Consider the following 18,159-nt stretch of genomic DNA (forward strand, 5'->3'; position numbering starts at 1 on the left):
TAGAAGAAAATGCTAACTAACACACACACACACACAAAAGACCAGATTTACTGGCCTGATGACAGAGGCTGGAGAAAACCTGAGTATGGTCCCCAGACACCCTTACAGCTCAGTAATGAAGTCACTCCTGAGGGTCACCCTTCAGCCAAAGATTACAGAGGCCCTAAAACAAAACAAGACTGAAGCAGCACACCAGCCCAGGGGCAAGGACTAGAAGGCAGGAGGGAACAGGAAATCTGGTAATAGAGAACCCAAGGTCGAGAATGGAGAAACAGTTGCAGTCTGTCAACAAGGGCCTATTCTCTTGAAATAGGCCCACACAGGTCCATGCAGGTGGGAAAGGTATTCAAAGTCCATGGACCATTTATGCCTGGACAGGAGCCAATTCTGTCCTGAGTTCCCCAGGTTAGTGGAGCTGGCAAATTATCTTTTTCCCCCATTTGTGAATTTATTCCTTCTCCAAGGCCGGGAGAATGGCTCAGAGCGCTCAGCAGGCCCAGGAAAATCCACGGCCACTGAAGACGGCTTGGGGGCTGGGGGACGGTAAAATATATGCAAGTACTTAGCTTTTGCCAAGAGCACTGTTCTTCTCGGTTCCGGAGGTGTGAGCAGGCTGTGCAGCTGGCTGTCTCTCCCGAGGAAACTGCATCCAGGATGCTACCACCAGCGCTGCTGCGGTTGCTCCAGGGAATGATGCCTGAGGGTTCCCGGCAATTCAGGTCTGGCAACTCCTCTCTGCTTCTGAACTGTCTCTTCCTCCCCCTGCCGCTCAGTCCATTTTCTAACTTTGCCTTTGATGTTCAGGGCTCCTAGCTTGTCACAAATATGATCGTTTCACTTGTTTTCTTCAGGTCTTTGTTGTAAGAGGAATCACCAGAAGCATCTGGCTACTCCGCCATCTTGGCCCTGCCTCTCCTTGTTCATTCTTTTGGCAGTCCATGGTATATTCAATATTCTTTGCCACAATACCACAATTCAAAGGCGTCAATTCTTCTTTGGTCTTCTTTATTCATCCTCCTGCTTATGCATGCATAGGAGGTGACTGAAAACACTATGGCTTAAGTCTGGTGCACCCTAGTCTTCAAGGTGACATCTTTGTTTCTCAACACTTTAAAGAGGTCTTTGGCAGCAGATTTGCCCAATGCGATGCATCAATTTCTTGACTGTGGCTTCCATGGGCATTGATTGTGGATCCAAGTAAAACGAAATCCTTGACAACTTCAGTCTTTTCTCCGTTTATCATGATGTTGCTTATTGGTCCAGTTGTGAGGGTTTTTATGTTGAGGTGTCATCCATACTGAAGGCTGTAGTCTTTGATCTTCATCATCAAGTGCTTCAAGTCCTCTTCACTTTCAGCAAGCAAGGCTGTGTCATCTGCATATCACAGGTGGTTAATGAGCCTTCCTCTAATCTTGATGCCCCGTTCTTCTTCATACAGTCTAGCTTCTTGGTTTATTTGTTCAGCATACAGATTGAATAGGTATGGTAAAAGGATACAACCCTGATGCACACCTTTCCTGACTTTAAACCACTAAGTATCCCCTTGTTTTGTTTGAACAACTGCCTCTTGATCTAGGTACAGGCTTCTCATGAGCACAATGAAGTGTTCTGGAATTCTCATTCTTCACAATGTTATCCATAATTTGTTATGATCCACACAGTCAAATGTCTTTACATAGTCAATAAAACACAGGTAAGCATCCTTCTGGTACTCTCTGCTGTCAGCCAGGATCCATCTGATATCAGCAATGATATCCCTGGTTCCACGTCCTCTTCTGAATCCGGCCTGAATTTCTGACAATTCTCCGTCGATGTACTGCAGCAGCTGCTTTTGAATGATCTTCAGCAAAATTTTACTTGTATGTGATATTAATGATATTGTTTAAAAATTCCCACATTCTGTTGGATCAGCTTTCTTCAAAACGAGTACAAATATGGATCTCCTCTAGTCAGTTGGCCAGAAGTCTCTTCCAAATTTCTTGGCATAGACAAATGAACACTTCCAGTGCTATATCCTTTTGTTGAAACATCAACTCCATCAATTCCAGGAGCCTTGCTTTTTGCCAGTGTCTTCAGTGCAGCTTGAACCTCTTCTTCAGTACCATTGGTTCTTGGTCATTTGCTACCTCCTGAAAAGGATGAATGTCAACCAATTCTTTTTGGTGCAGTGACTCTGTGTATTCCTTCCATCCACTTTTGATGCTTCCTGTGTCACTTAATATTTTCCCCATAGAATCCTTCACCATTGCAACTTGAGGCTTGAATTTTTTCTGCAGTTCTTTCAGCTTGAGGGATGCTGAGAGTGTTCTTCCCTTTCGGTTTTCTAACTCCAAGTCTTTGCACATGTCATTATAATACTTCACTTTGTCTTCTTGAGCTGCCTTTTGAAATCTTCTGTTCAGTTCTTGTACTTCATCATTTCTTCCATTTGCTTTACTACTCAATGTTCAAGAACAAGTTTCAGAGTCTCTTCTGACATCCATTTTGGTCTTTTCTTTCTTCCCTGTCTGTTTAATGAACTCTTGTTTTCTTCGTGTATGATGTCCTTTATATCATTCCACAACTCATCTGGTCTTTGGTCAGTAGTGTTCAGTGAGTCAAATCTATTCTTGAGATAGTCTCTAAATTCCGGTGGGATATACTCAAGGTCATACTTTGGTTCTTACGGACTTGTTCTAATTTTCTTCAGCTTCAACCTGAACTTGCATGTGAGCAATTGATGGTCTGTTCCACAGTCTACCCCTGATCTTGTTCTGACTGATGATATTGAGCTTTTCTATCATCTCTTTCCACAGATATAGTTGATTTGATTCCTATATATTCCATTTGGTGAGGTCCACGTGTAGAGTCACCATTTACGTTGTTGAAAAAACATATTCGCGATGAAGAAGTCATTGGTCTTGAACATTTTATCATGCGATCTTCAGTGTTGTTTCTGTTGCCAAGGCCATATTTTCCAACTACTGATCCTTCTTCTTTGTTTTTAGCTTTCAAATTCCAATCATCGGTAATTACCAATGCATCTTGATTGCATGTTTGATCAATTTCAGATAGCAGAAGTTGGTAAAAGTCAATTTCTTCGTCTTTGTCCTTAGTGGTTGGTGTGTAAATTTGAATAGTAGTCGCGTTACCTGGTCTTCCTTGTAAGCTTTTGGATATTGTCCTATCACTGACAGCGTTGGACATCAGGATAGATCTTGAAATGTTCTTTTTGACGATGAATGTAACACCATTCCTCTTCAAGTTGTCATTCTCGGCATAGTAGGCTATATGATTGTCTGATTCAAAACAGCCAGTGCCAGTCCATTTCAGCTCACTAATGCCTTGGATATTGATGTTTATGCGTTCCATTTCATTTTTGACAACTTCCAATTTTCCTAGATTTATACTTCACACATTCCATTTTCTGATTATTAGTGGATGTTTGCAGCTGCTGCTTCTTATTTTGAGTCATATCACATCAGCAAACGAAGGTCCCGAAAGCTTGACTCCATTCGTGTCATTAAAGTTGACTCTACTTTGAGGAGGCAGGTCTTCCCTGGTTGTATTTTGAGTGCCATCCAACCTGAGAGACTATCTTCCTGCACTATATCAGACAATGTTTGGCTGCTATTCATAAGGTTTTCACTGGCTAATTTTTTTTTCAGAAGTAGACCACTAGATTCTTCTTCCTAGTCGGTCTTAGTCTGGAAGCTCAGCTGAAACCTGTCTACCATGGGTGACTCTGCTGGTATTTGAATTCCAGTGGCATAGATTCCAGCATCACAACACACAAGCCCCCACAGTAAAACAAACTGACTCATCTAGGAATTACTGTCCCATTTTGTTAGAGTAGGAAACTGAGGCTCAGAGGAATAAAGAAACTGAGTGACAGAAGTTGGCAGCGCTCTCTTTCTCTCCATCGCACCCTGGGTTTTGAGTTTCAAGCAGGTAAATTTAAACCTCTGAAGAAATCCAGACAAAATGCTCTCTTGACTTGTACCTACCTTAGGAATTACTCTTAGATTGCCTTGCATCTACTATCAGCAATACCCCAATTCTTACCCTGACGTCTTTACAGAGCTAGTTTTTCTAGCCACATCAGTCCTCTTTTAAATTACCTCCACTCTTAAATTTCCAGTCGTGTCCTCACCTGTTTAGATAACATAGCCTCATGTTGCCTTGCTTCTGATATTCTCTTGACTTGATTTGTAACTTTCCTCAAGATCATTGCTTGACGGTGATGCTCTGTCAAGAGAATATTAGCAATAAATAAATAAAACAAAGGCAATTGGAGCTTTCCAGCTGTGATGGGAAAAAGCATTAGGTAGATCTCATCTTCCCATTAGTCTGAAAATGTATTCAGATCACTGGAAGATGCTAGAGGAAACAGTGCAGGTAAATCCATACAATATCACTTGCATTTTAACCAGACATACACCTGCAACCATATATTTGTCCCTTTACTTATTTATCTGTCCATTCTTCTATCTATCCATCCATCTATTCATTCATCCACAAACATTTACTAAGCATCTACTATGTGCTGGGTCCATGCTAGGTGCTGGAAGTAGACTAACTTCAGGGAACTCACAGTTTCATGAGAGAGAAAAAGACACGTAAATAGTGAGTGAACACTGACTCAGGTGCCATGATAGAACTCTCTACAGGATACAGTATAGATGATGAACAGAAAGGAGAGATCAAAAGGTTTTTAAAACGCTGAGCCACATCAATTAAAAAAAAAAAAAGGACCCAACTCTTACACAATTTTTGGTTTATCTAAAAGAAAGGCTTAATAGAGAAGATATTAAAGATAAGCAGAGAGAAAACAACAGTCACCTATAAATGGATAGCAATTAGAATGACAGCAGAGTTCTCAGCAGCAACAGTGGAAGACAGAAGAGAATCAAACAGTATAATCAAAATTTCGAGAGAAAACTGTTAAGCTAGATTTGTGTACCTAGCAAAACTATCTTTCAAGAATAAAGATGAAATAAAGATATTTGCAGAAAAACAAAAACTAACGAAATTTTGCTTGGTAGAGGGTCAGTGAAAAAGAGGAAGACCTCAGTGAGATGGATTGACACAGTGGCCGTAACAATGAGCTTAAGTATAACAATGATTGTGAGGATGGTGCAGGGTGGGGCAGTGTTTTGTTCTGTTGTACACAGGGTCCCTATGAGTCAGAACTGACTTGATGGCACCTAAAACAACAGCAAGGAAACTTACCCAGAGACCTGTGATAAAGGGAATGCTAAAGGAGATTATAAAATAATCTTTGTTGCGGGTGGATGTCCTGTACATTGTAGGATGTTTAGCCATATCTCTGACCTCTACCCACTACATGTCGGTAGCAAACTCTTCCTTTGACATGACAACCAAAAGTGTCTTCAGACACTATTAAATGTCTGCTGGGTTGGGGGGGGGGCAGTGCAAAATCGCCCCTGGTTGAGAACCACTACAACGAATTATACATATAACTTTCAAAATATAGAATAAAATGAAGTAAAAATAAGAAAAAAAGAGGGGACCAAAAAACTCTCATCAGAGCTGCAGTTCCAATTAAGATGGAGTAAGCACATTCCACCCTATCTCCCACTGAATGCACCTGAAAACCCTAGACAGACTACGTGGAGTAGCTACTTGAAGACTCTGAAAAGTAAATGGTAACAGATGAATTGAAGAAGGAAACCAGAACTCAAAATATGAATCATCTGGCAATGAGCTTCCTGGATTATTTTCCTCCTGTATCAACCAACCCAAACCAAACCCAGTGCTGTCGAGTCGATTCTGACTCATAGCAACCCTATAGGACAGAGTAGAACTGCCCCATAGAGTTTCCAAGGAGCGCCTGGCAGATTCGAACTGCCAACCCTTTGGTTAGCAGCCGTAGCACTTAACCACTACACCACCAGGGTTTCCCCTAAACTCAGAGGCAACATAAAGTCCAGAACTGAGCACCAGGTGCAGACAGAAACAGATCTAACAGATCCTAGGTCATGGACTGAATTATGTTCCCAAAAATGTGTGTCAACTTGACTAGGCCATGATTCCCAGTGATGTGTGATTGTCCACCATTTTGTCATCTGATGGGATTTTCCTATGTGTTATAAATCCTACCTCTCTGATATTAACGAGGCAGGTTAGAGGCAGTTATGTTAATATGGCAAGACTCAATCTACAATATTAATGAGGCAGGACTCAATCTACAATATTACCCCTCAGAAGCTCCTGGATCAGGGGAGGACTGATGACAAGGACCTTCTGTCAGAGCCAACAGAGAGAGAAAGCCTTCCCCTGGAGCTGTTACCCTGAATTCAGACTTCTAGCCTCCTAGACTATGACAGAAAAAGCTTCTGTTTGTTAAAGTCATCCACTTGTGGTATTTCTATTATAGCCACACTAGAAGACTAAGACAGTAGTTGTGTAATCTTGGGGAAGATTTCTATGCCTCATTTTTTCCATCTGTAAAATGGGGATAATAAATAGTACCTTTCAGTCCAATCACTTAAAAAGGGCATCATGTTTGGTAAAGTAAAGGGTCAGCGAAAACAAGGAAACCCTCCATGAGACAGACTGACATAATAGCTACAGCATACCAGTGATCATGAAGATGGTACAGGACCGGGCAACACTTCCTTCTGAGATACATAAAGTCACTGTGACTTGGAGTTGACTCAACAGCAACTAACAGCAACAATAATCTGAGAGAGTTGTCATGACGATTCTATGAGATTATACACGGTACGATCAAGTATTTGCTAAGTGGTGGCTTTTAAAACAATGTGGATGAGAGGAAGGGTCAACCCTGAGAAACCTGGGGGAGGCAGACTGAAGAGTGATTGGACATGGTCTCCAGAGGTTAAGGATAGTCCTGAGACTTCTCAGGTGGATAGACACTGAGGCCACCGATGAGGCCTTCACCTCTTCTGAGATATCTGCTTCCTTCCTCAAAGAGCAGGAATCTCTGTGCTTGTTTCTAAGAAATGCAGAAAGTGGCTGGGATGCTGGTTGTAATGGATAGCAGAGAGGCAGAGCGGACTTCTGAATTCCAATTTCAGCTGCGCCTCTTACCACTGGGAAACTCTGGGGAAGTGACTGACTTCTCTGAATCTCCTCCATAGCTCCCTCAAGAGAAAGGATAGTTTAATTTTGGGGAATAATGATGGCATGTGTGAACTGCCTCGAATGATAACTTAAGAGCTCCTACCTCAATAAACGCTGGTTTCTGGTGGGGGAGGGGAGCAGCAATCCTGTCTTAAATTTATTTTCTACCAGTGCCAACAACCTCTCTTCCCTACAGCTATTAGTACTGTGTTGAACTCACCATCACAAAAATGGAACTTAATCAATGCTTACTGAACTGAAAGGACAATTACACTCCCTTGTCCCTTGGGGCAAGACCCAGACTAGAACTACTTGTGGAAACTAGGGTGGCGATTTTATGTTCAAACACACCTGAGAAACCAGAGTTTTTGAGACAATAGGAAAGTCAGAAGCCTACATGTCCCTTTTTGGTAGTCAATGTACCTTTTGTAGTCTTCTGTGCTTGTGAGCTTCCTCCTGAACTCTTCTTATATGAAGAGCCCCTGTCACTCACACAAGAAGACTCAAGGGAAGAAAAAAGAAGAAAAACTTAGTAAAACTAGTAGTGAGAGGATGAGAGGAACACAAAAAAAGTAATACATGCAATTTCTTAGATTGAAGAGTACATGGCAAAGTACATGCACAGCTTGAAAACTCCACCTCCACCTGGGAGCACAGCAGAGAGAAGCAGCTGATTTGGAAAACATATGGGCCGGGGGCTGTAGCAGGCTGGGGTTCAAGTCCCAGCTCAGCCACTCAACAGCTGCTGATCTTTGGCAAGTCACTGAACCCCTCTACTGCTTTGGTTTCCTTGTCAGATTCTTGTGAGGATGAAGTCAGCTAATGCATCCGAAGCACCGAGAAGGGTGGCTATTCATGATAAGTACTTCTTAAAAGTTGTTATCATTGTTCATGCAATCTCTCACCATGCCTCCTCCAGTAAACCTTTAATTGAGCAACAACTACTAAGGTGCCTGGCACTGGGCACAAAATGACATCTAGTCCCCGTGCTAAGGAGCTCCCAGACTAGCAGGGGGAGATCACAGTAAACAGACAATCACATTGTTGTTGTTAATTGTCATGGAGTTGATGCTGACTCATGGTAGGCCCATCTATGCAGAGCAGAACTGCACTATATGGTTTTCAGGGTTGTGACCTTTTGGAAGCAGATCACCAGGCATGTTAACCTTTCAGCTAGCAGTTGAGCGCTCAGCCACTTGTGCCACCCAGGGACTCCTGACAATCACACTAAGGTGTGAAAAGAAAGTATCACATATTTATTAGAGCATTAATATGTTAGGATTAAGTTTGATGTGAGTAACAGAGAGTCAACCGTGGCTCAAACTAGGTAGAAATTTCTCTCCCACATAAAGCCTGAAGATAGGCAATCCAGGCTCATAACATTGGTTCTACTCTACTAAGTCCTTTGGGACTCTGACTTTTCCCAGCTCACAGTTTCACCTTTCCTAAGGTGGGGCCCTTGTCCTTAGGGTCCAAGACAGCAGTTGGAGCTCCAGTCATCACACATTTCAGACAGCAGGATGGAGGAAAGGACAAAGAGACGAAGGGTCCATACCAGCTGTCTTTTAAAGAAGATTCCCAGAAACTGCCACATGGCACATGGACTTTAACTGGATCTTAGTTACACAGCCATACATATATATAGCAGAGGCTAGGAAATGTAATCTGTACACTGGCCATGTGTACGCACACTTAAAAATCAGAGGTGCTCTTTGGTTTTCTTTGTTTTCTAACATTTTATTGTGTTTCAGATGAAAGTTTACACAGAAAATCAGGTTCCCATTTAATAATTTTTATACAAATTGTTCCATGACATTGGTTAAAATTTTCACAATGTGTCAGTATTCTCATTATTTCTATTCTGTTTATTCTATTTCCATTGATTTAGCTTCCCTGCCCTCCTTGCCTTCTCATCTTTGTTTTTGGGTAAATGTTGACCATTTGGTCTCAAATAGTTGACTGTTTAAGGGAATATATACCTCACGGGTGATACTGTTTATTTTATAAGCCAATCTATTATTTGGCTGAAAGGTGACCACTGGGAGTAGTTTCAATTCTAAGTTAAAAGAGTATCTTAGGGCAATAGTCTTGGGGGCTCCACTAGTCTCCATCAGCCCAGCAAGTCTGGAATTTTTTAGGAATTTGAGCTTTGTTCTACATTTTCCTCTTATTCTCTCTAGGACCTCCTATTGTGTCCCTGATCAGAACGGTTGGTAGTGGTGGCCAGGCACCATCTAGTTCTTCTGGTCTCAGGCTAGATGAAGCCGTAGTTCACGTGGGCTATCAGTCCTATGGACTAGTTTTTTTTTTCAGTCTTTGATTTCCTTCATTCTCCTTTGCTCCAGATTGGAAAAGACCAATAGTCGTACCTGAGTTGGTCGCTCTCATGTTTTTAAGACCCCAGATGCTACTCACCAAACTAGGATGTAGTACATTATCTTTACATATTACGTTTTTCCAATTGACCGAGTTGTCCCATGAAACTATGGTCCCAATCTCTGTAACCCAGTAAACCAATCCTATAAAATGTCTGGATATGTCTAGGAAGTCTCCATAACTGTGTTTTATTATATATTATTATATATAAGGATATATATGCAGCACACTCAAACATGTATATACTTATGCCTACAAAAAAAAAAATACGGATATACCTATATATGCACAGGTACTCACATATACACATAGGGCATACATATCTACCTATGTAACCACACACATATTTTTGGTTATTATCACTGCTGTTGCAAAATTTCTATATTCTAGCATTGACCATAATTGTCCTTTATTCTTGCATACCTTTTGGTGTCTTCATTTACCTTAGTCAGGTTGTGCTGACTTCCCCCATATTGTGGGGGAAGTGTCTACTCATCCAAGTGTCTACTATCTAGCAAGTGACCCCCCCCATCCCTGGTAACCATCAAAGTATGTTGCTTTCTGTGTGTATACCTATTCTTGACAGAGGTGCTCTTTCTGTCGATCAAAGGGAGAGTAGATATTGAGGAACTAGTGCTCTGCCACTAGTAATTCCACTCTGTCACATGGGGTCACTATGAGTCAAAAATCAACTCGATGGCACCCAACAACAAGAGCAGAATGAGCAGAACATTATGGGAAGCCAGGGTGGGGAATGCTTGATTCTGAGAGCTGGAGCGCTTCCAAGGAGAGAAGACGCTTTGGTTCCGTCTTTAAGAATGAGTAGGAGTTTGGCAGTTGTTAAACAGATGGCCTACCATGTGGGAGGCAAACAGTCCACCAGCCTCAACAACAACCGCTTTCCTTTTATAGAAATGTGATATTTGAATGGGCAGGAGAAAGCAGAATGGACTCCCCATACATCATGCAGCTGGTTGTCCAAAGGCTACTGATCTTTAAATGTGAGATGGTTACTGGATTTGTTAGAAGGAAACACTCCCAGGGTTCAATGAAGCCTCCATGCTCATTCTTAACAGGCTTCGGAGAGATCTGTAGTACAGCTGAGAATAAACACAAGGAGGCCGGCTTGGGTTTATTAACAAGGCATCCTGTTATTTGGAGAGGCAGCATGATGATGCATAAAAAGCCTGGACTGAGAGCTTTCTGATGCCCGGTGAAGTCAGCTGTGCGGCCTTGGGTGAGTTATTCACCATTCTGAGTCTGTTTCTTCATTTGTCAAATAAAGATAATAATTACTGAGCTTGCAGGGATGTTGTAAGGACTACCCATTGCCGTTGAGTCGATTCTGACTCATGGAAACCCTATAGGACAGAGTACAATTGCACTATGTATAGGGTTTCCAAGGCTGTAAATCGTCATAGAAGCAGACTGCCATATCTTTCTCCTGTGGAGTGGCTGATAGATTCGTACCACCAACCTTTCAGTTAGCACCTGGGTGCTTGACCACTGTACCACCAGGGCTCCTTTGTGAGGACTAAAAAAAAAAAAACCAAACCCATTGCCGTTGAGTCGATTCCATGAGGACTAAAGAGGATATATGCAAAGAAAACAAGCAGGGCCTACATAAGGTGGACTCTTCATGAAGACTATGCTCTTCAACTTACAAAGGATTGTCCTATTTATCCTCTCATGTTGTTACCAGCAACCACCCTACAGGTGTGTGAGCAAAGGGTGGCTATCTCTGGGTTGGGACACCCTGACCCACCACAGCACAGAGAAGAAGCAGCAATCTACCCCACCCAGTCCCCCTACTGCTCAGATTTGGCACACTGAGGGCTCGAGTGGGATGGGGGCAGAATAGCAGAGGGAGCCTGTTTTTGATCAAAATGTGAGATATCACCTGTGTATGAGCAAACGTGAGATACCCAGGAATGTCTGGAAGGTCAGTGGGCTTGGCAGATCTGGTATTAACAGGTATACAAATTAGCTGGAGGAATCTGGGTTGTTATAGTTATGACCCTTAACGTACCCACGTTCTGGAACTTGGCAAAATTCTGGTTAAAATTATTAGACGTCATGACAGGACATGACTATCCAACAATCTATGGGACACAGAGATTGAATCTGTAAGAGCTAGTACCAGTTGTGATGGTCGTTTTGCAGATAAGAACACAGAGGCTCAGATTTGCTCATACCTACGCAACTGATAGGTAACATCACTTAGGTGGAGATTTAGGTCTCTGGCACCAAGCCTAGTCTACTTTTCTACCTTTTCTTACGGCTCCACGGTAGCCATTCATTCTCATTTCCCATATTTCATCATATATCTATAACGCTGAGGTAGAAATTGTCTCTCTCTCTAACCTAGACCTTTCCTCCAAAGCCTAGTCTTGTATATCTAACTAGCTACTTGACATCTCCATTTCCATGTCTCACAGGCATCTTAAAGTTAACAAGTTCAGAACTGAACCCTTGACAGCCTTCCCCTTCCCCAAGCTCTGTGCATTCCATCTCAGAAAATGGCATCATCTAGCTGCTTAAGCCACAAAGCTGGGACTCATTCTTGACTCCTTCCTTTATTTCCTCGCCTCTCCTCTTCACTCCCAAAGCCCACTCAGTGTATTTTAAAGCTATCTCTAAAATACATTTCAGGTCTGTCTGCTTCTAACCACCTACCACCACTTTCTCTTATTTAAACTAAGCCTAACTGGTCTTCTATGACCCACCAATACATTCTCTATACTCAGAAGCCAGCGTGATCTTTTAAAAACCTAACTCAGATCATGTCATCTATTTTAATGGATTTCCACAGTACTTAAATTATATCCATACTCCTTTCTATGACCTTCACAACTCTGCAGGATCCAGGCCCCACCTACTTCCCCAGCCTCAACTCCTGCCTCTCTTCCTCACGCTCCATGGGATCCAGTATCAGTGGCCTTTTCTCTGTTCTCTGAATATGCCAAGGCCAAGCTTTTTATTTATTTGACTTAGGGCTTTTGCACATGCTGTTCCTTCTTCCTAGAGGCTCTTCCATTCACTATTCTGATGGCTGACTCCTTGTTTTTTTTTTTTTTTTCAGCTCAAATGTCACCTCCTGGTGGTGCAATGGTTAAGAGGTGAGCTGCTAACCAAAAGATCTCTCCTTGAAAACCCTATGGGGCAGTTCTACTCTGTCCTACAGGGTTGCTATGAGACAGAATTGACTCGACAGCAGTGGGTTTTTTGTTCAATGGGGGTAGATATTTAGCACATGTATGTTCCAAACGTTCTTCCTTTTCCATATTATGAGACCCATGCTTCACAGTACAAGACTTAAGTTGCTCTTCCAGCTTTCCTTGTGGCTGGGGTACAGGCATTCAACCTAGGCTCTACCCTTCAAATGTACTGCACTTGCACGAGACTTCAAGATAGAAATGAGCAATGTAAAAAAGTGGGAACTATGCAGATTCTAGTATTTTTTTTTTTTTTTTCAGACTCCAGTTTTTGGAGAGACTGTTGCAGAAGCAACTGGTTTTTCAAGTAAAGCAGTGTGGAACTTTTAGCATCCTGTTCCCAATGACATTGGTGCACAGCAGTGTTCTTTGCAGGAGTGTCATGGTTTGGGCAACATACGTAGCCTCTGAAACTAATGGACTGGTGCTTCTAGAGGGTGCTGTGTACCACTAATATTCTTTGGGATGTTCCTTTCTGTTTACATCAGCTAAGGTGGATTCTCCTGTTTGCGATGAAGAACTCTGACGATGATTTCTCCTTATAGAGGACTTCTTTGACTAAGATCTTTAATATTTATTAAATGAATAAATGACCCAGTCTGTAATAAGTAGGGGCCCTACATTCAACAAAGTCCAGTGCCCATTTCTGATAAAAACTTTCAATAAAATGGCTATGGAAGGGAAATTCCTCAATGTAATAAAGGGCATCTATACAAAACCAACAACCAACATCATTCTTAATGGAGAGAGGCTTGAAAACATTCCCCTTGAGAACAGGAACAAGACAAGGATGCCCTTTATCACCATTCCTATTTAACATTGTGCTGGAAGTTCCAGCTAGAGCAATAAGGCAAGAAAAAGAAATAAAAGGGCATCCAAATTTGTAAGGAAGAAGTAAAACTGTCCCTATTTGCAGACAATATGATGCTATACAGAGAAAACCCAAAAGACACCATGAGAAAACTACCGGAACTAATAGAAAGATTCAGCAGAATAGTAGGATACTAGATAAACATACAAAAGTCAGTTGGATTCCTATATACCAATAAAGAGAACTATGAAAAGGACATCAGGAAAACAATATCATTTGTAATGGCCCCTAAAAAAAATAAAATACTTAGTAATAAATCTAACCAGGGACATAAAAGACCTATACAAAGAAAACTACAAAACACTACTGCAAGAAACCAAAAGAGATCTACATAAATGGAAAAATATACCATCATTCATGGATAGGTAGACTTAACATTGTGAAAATGTCAATTCTACCCAAAGCAATCTACAAATACAATGCAATTCTGATCCAGATCCCAACAGCATTCTTTAAAGAGATGGGAAAATTAATCATTAACTTAATTTGGAAAGGGAAGAGGCCCCAGATAAGTAAAGCACTATTGAAGAAAAAGAATAAAGTAGGAAGACTTGTACTACCTGACCTCAGAACCTACTATACAGCTACAGTAGTCAAAACAGCCTGTTAGCACTGAATTGGTTTTTTTTACTGGTACAATGACAGACACACTGAACAGAATTGAGTCCCAGATATAAATCCATCTACCTACACTCACCTGATCTCCAACAAGGGCCCAAAGTCCATCAAATGGGGAAAAGACAGACTTTTTAACAAATGGTGCTGGCAAAACTGGATGTCCATCTGCAAAAAAATGAAACGGGACCCATATCTCACATCATACACCAAAACTAATTCAAAATGGATCAAAGACCTAAATATAAAACCATTTAGATCACAGAAGAAAAAATAGGGTCAATGCTAGAGGCCCTAATACACGACATTAACAGAATACAAACCATAACTAACAATACACAAATACCAGAAGATAAGCTAGATAAATGGGTTGTTGTTGTTGTCAGGTGCTGTCGAGTCGGTTCCGACTCAAAGCGACCCTATGCACAACAGAACAAAACACTGCCCGGTCCCGAGCCATCCTCACAATTGTTGTTATGCTTGAACTCATCGTTGCAGCCACTGTGTCAATCCACCTCGTTGAGGGTCATCCTCTTTTCCGCTGACCCTGTACTCTGCCAAGCACGATGTCCTTCTCCAGGGACTGATCCCTCCTGACAACATGTCCAAAGTATGTAAGACGCAGTCTCGCCATCCTAAGAAGCATTCTGGTTGTACTTGTTCTAAGACAGATTTGTTCGTTCTTTTGGCAGTCCATGGTACATTCAATATTCTTCACCAACACCACAATTCAAAGCTGTCAATTCTTCCTTGGTCTTCCTTATTCATTGTCCAGCTTTCACATGCATATGATCCGATTGAAAATACCATGGCTTGGGTCAGGCGCACCTTAGTCTTCAAGGTGACATCTTCACTCTTCAACACTTTAAAGATGTCCTTTGCAGCATATTTACCCAATGCAATGTGTCTTTTGATTTCTTGACTGCTGCTTCCATGGGTGTTGATTGTGATCCAAGTAAAATGCAATCCTTGACAACTTCAATCTTTTCTCCGTTTATCATGATGTTGCTCATTGGCCTAATTGTAAGGATTTTTGTTTCCTTTATGTTGAGGTGTAATCCATACTGAAGGCTGTGGTCTTTGATCTTCATTAGTAAGTGGTTCAAGTCCTCTTCACTTTCAGTAAGCAAGGCTGTGTCATCTACATAATGCAGGTCGTCAATGAGTCTTTCTCCAATCCTGATGCCCCATTCTTCTTCATATAGTCCAGCTTCTCGGATTATTTGCTCAGCATACAGATTGAATAGGTACGGTGAAAGGATACAACCCTGACGCACACCCACTCAGTATCCCCTTGTTCTGTCTGAATAACTGCCTCTTGATCTATGTAAAGGTTCCTCATGAGCACAATTAAGTGTTCTGGAATTCCCATTCTTCACAGTGTTATCCATAATTTGTTATGATCCACACAGTCAAATGCCTTTTTGTAGTCAATAAAACACAGGTAAACATCCTTCTGCTATTCTCTGCTTTCAGCCAGGATCCATCCGACATCAGCAATTATATCCCTGGTTCCACATCCTCTTCTGAAACCGGCCTGAATTTCTGGCAGTTCCCTGTCGATACACTGCTGCAGCTGCTTTTGAATGATCTTCAGCAAAATTTTGCTTGAGTGTAATATTAATGATATTTTTCTATAATTTCCACATTCAGTTGGATCACCTTTTTTGGGAATAGGCATAAATATGGATCTTTTCCAGTCAGTTGGCCAGGAAGCTGTCTTCCATATTTCTTGGCATAGACAAGTGAGCACCTCCAGCGCTGCATCTGTTTGTTGAAATATCTCAATTGACATTCCATCAATTCCTGGAGGCTTGTTTTTCGCCAAAGCCTTCAGAGCAGCTTGGACTTCTTCCTTCAGTACCATCGGTTCCTGATCATATATGCCACCTCTTGAAATGGTTGAATATCGACTAATTCTTTTTGGTATAATGACCCTGTGTATTCCTTCCATCGTTCTTAATGCTTCCTGCGTCATTTAATATTTTCCCCATAGAATCCCACGTGTCTGTCAGTTTGTCGTACCGTGGGTGCTTGCGTGTTGCTGTGTTGCTGGAAGCTATGGCACCGGTATTCAGATACCAGCAGGGTCACCCATGGGGGACAGGTTTCAGCTGAGCTTCCAGACTAGGACAGACTAGGAAGAAGGACCTGGCAGTCTACTTCTGAAAAGCACTAGCCAGTGAAAACCTTATGAATAGCAGCAGAACGCTGTCTGATATAGTGCTGGAAGATGAGCCCCCCAGGTTGGAAGGCACTGGAAAGACGACTGGTGAAGAGCTGCCTCCTCAAAGTAGAGTCGACCTTAATGACATGGATGGAGTAAAGCTTTCGGGACCTTCATTTGCTAATGTGTCACGACTCAAAATGAGAAGAAACAGCTGCAAACATCCATTAATAATTGGAACCTGGAATGTACAAAGTATGAATCTAGGAAAATTGGAAATCATCAAAAATGAAATGGAACACATAAACATCGATATCCTAGGTATTAGTGAGCTGGAATGGACTGGTATTTGGCCATTTTGAATTGGACAATCATATAGTCTACTATGCTGGGATGGCAACTTGAAGAGGAATGGTGTTGCATTCATTGTCAAAAAGAACATTTCAAGATCTATCCTGAAGTACAATGCTGTCAGTGATAGGATAATACCCATACGCCTACAAGGAAGACCAGTTAATACGACTATTATTCAAATTTATGCGCCAACCACTAGGGCCAAAGATGAAGAAATAGAAGATTTTTATCAGCTGCTGCAGTCTGAAATTGATCGAACATGCAATCAAGATGCATTGATAATTACCGGTGATTGGAATGCAAAAGCTGGAAACAAAGAAGGATCGGTAGTTGGAAAATATGGCTTTGGTGATAGAAACAATCGAATGATAGAATTTTGCAAGACCAATGACTTCTTCATTGCAAATGCCTTCTTTCACCAACATAAACGGCTGCTATACACATGGACTTCGCCAGATGGAATACACAGAAATCAAATTGGCTACATCTGTGGAAAGAGACAATGGAAAAGCTCAATATCACCAGTCAGAACAAGGCCAGGGGCCAACTGTGGAACAGACCATCAATTGCTCATATGCAAGTTCAAGCTGAAACTGAAGAAAATCCGAGCAAGTCCATGAGATCCAAAATATGACCTTGAGTACATCCCACCTGAATTTAGAGACCATCTGAAGAATAGATTTGACACATTGAACACTTGTGACCAAAGATCAGACGAGTTGTAGAATGACATCAAGGACATCATCCATGAAGAAAGCAAGAGGTCATTGGAGAGGCAGGGAAGAAAGAAAAGACCAAGATGGATGTCAGATGAGACTCTGAAACTTGCTCTCAAATGTTAAGCAGCTAAAGTAAAAGGAAGAATTGATGAAGTAAAAGAACTGAACAGAAGATTTCAAAGGGCTTCTCGAGAAGAAAAAGTAAAGTATTATAATGACATGTGCAAAGAGCTAGAGATGGAAAACCAAAAGGGAAGAACACGCTCGGTGTTTCTCAAGCTGAAGGAACTGAAGAAAAAATTCAAGCCTCGAGTTGCAATAAGTGAACAGACACCTGGGATCGCCTAAAAATTAAACACTTATGTTCATTAAAAGATTTCACCAAAAGAGAAAAAAGAGAACCTACAGGCTGGGGAAAAAAAATTTTGACTATGACATATCGAACAAAGATCCAATCTCTAAAATCTATAGGAAAATATAACATCTCTACAACAAAAAGACAAATAATCCAATTAAACAATGGGCAAAGGATATGAACAGACACTTCACCAAAGAAGACATTCAAGCAGCTAACAGACACATGAGGAAATGATCGAGATCACTAGCCTTTAGAGAAATGCAAATCAAAACCACAATGAGATACCATCTCACCCCAACAATACTGGAAGAAATAAAAAAAAACAGAAAATAACAAACGTTGGAGAGGCTGAGGGGAGACTGGAACTCTTATGCACTGCTGGTGGGAATGCAAAA

At 41.5% G+C, this 18,159-nt stretch overlaps 1 protein-coding gene across 2 annotated transcripts in view; it reads right to left on the minus strand.

Annotated features, from left to right (window-relative positions):
• The window catches only part of FAM227A (family with sequence similarity 227 member A), a 64,584-nt gene that overhangs the window by 28,162 nt on the left and 18,263 nt on the right, over positions 1 to 18,159 (minus strand). Inside the window, exons 7-8 of one of the 2 annotated variants that reach the window (XM_049884440.1) lie at positions 7,513 to 7,591; positions 4,133 to 4,227 (exon numbers count right to left, since the gene is read on the minus strand). The exons of the other annotated variant lie outside the window; for it this stretch is intronic. Coding sequence (XP_049740397.1) covers positions 4,133 to 4,227; positions 7,513 to 7,591 — 174 coding nt within the window. The remainder of the gene's footprint in view (positions 1 to 4,132; positions 4,228 to 7,512; positions 7,592 to 18,159) is intronic. 2 annotated transcript variants of the gene reach the window in all.

Source organism: Elephas maximus, chromosome 4 (genome assembly GCF_024166365.1).
Source record: "Elephas maximus indicus isolate mEleMax1 chromosome 4, mEleMax1 primary haplotype, whole genome shotgun sequence".
Lineage (NCBI taxonomy): Eukaryota > Metazoa > Chordata > Mammalia > Proboscidea > Elephantidae > Elephas > Elephas maximus.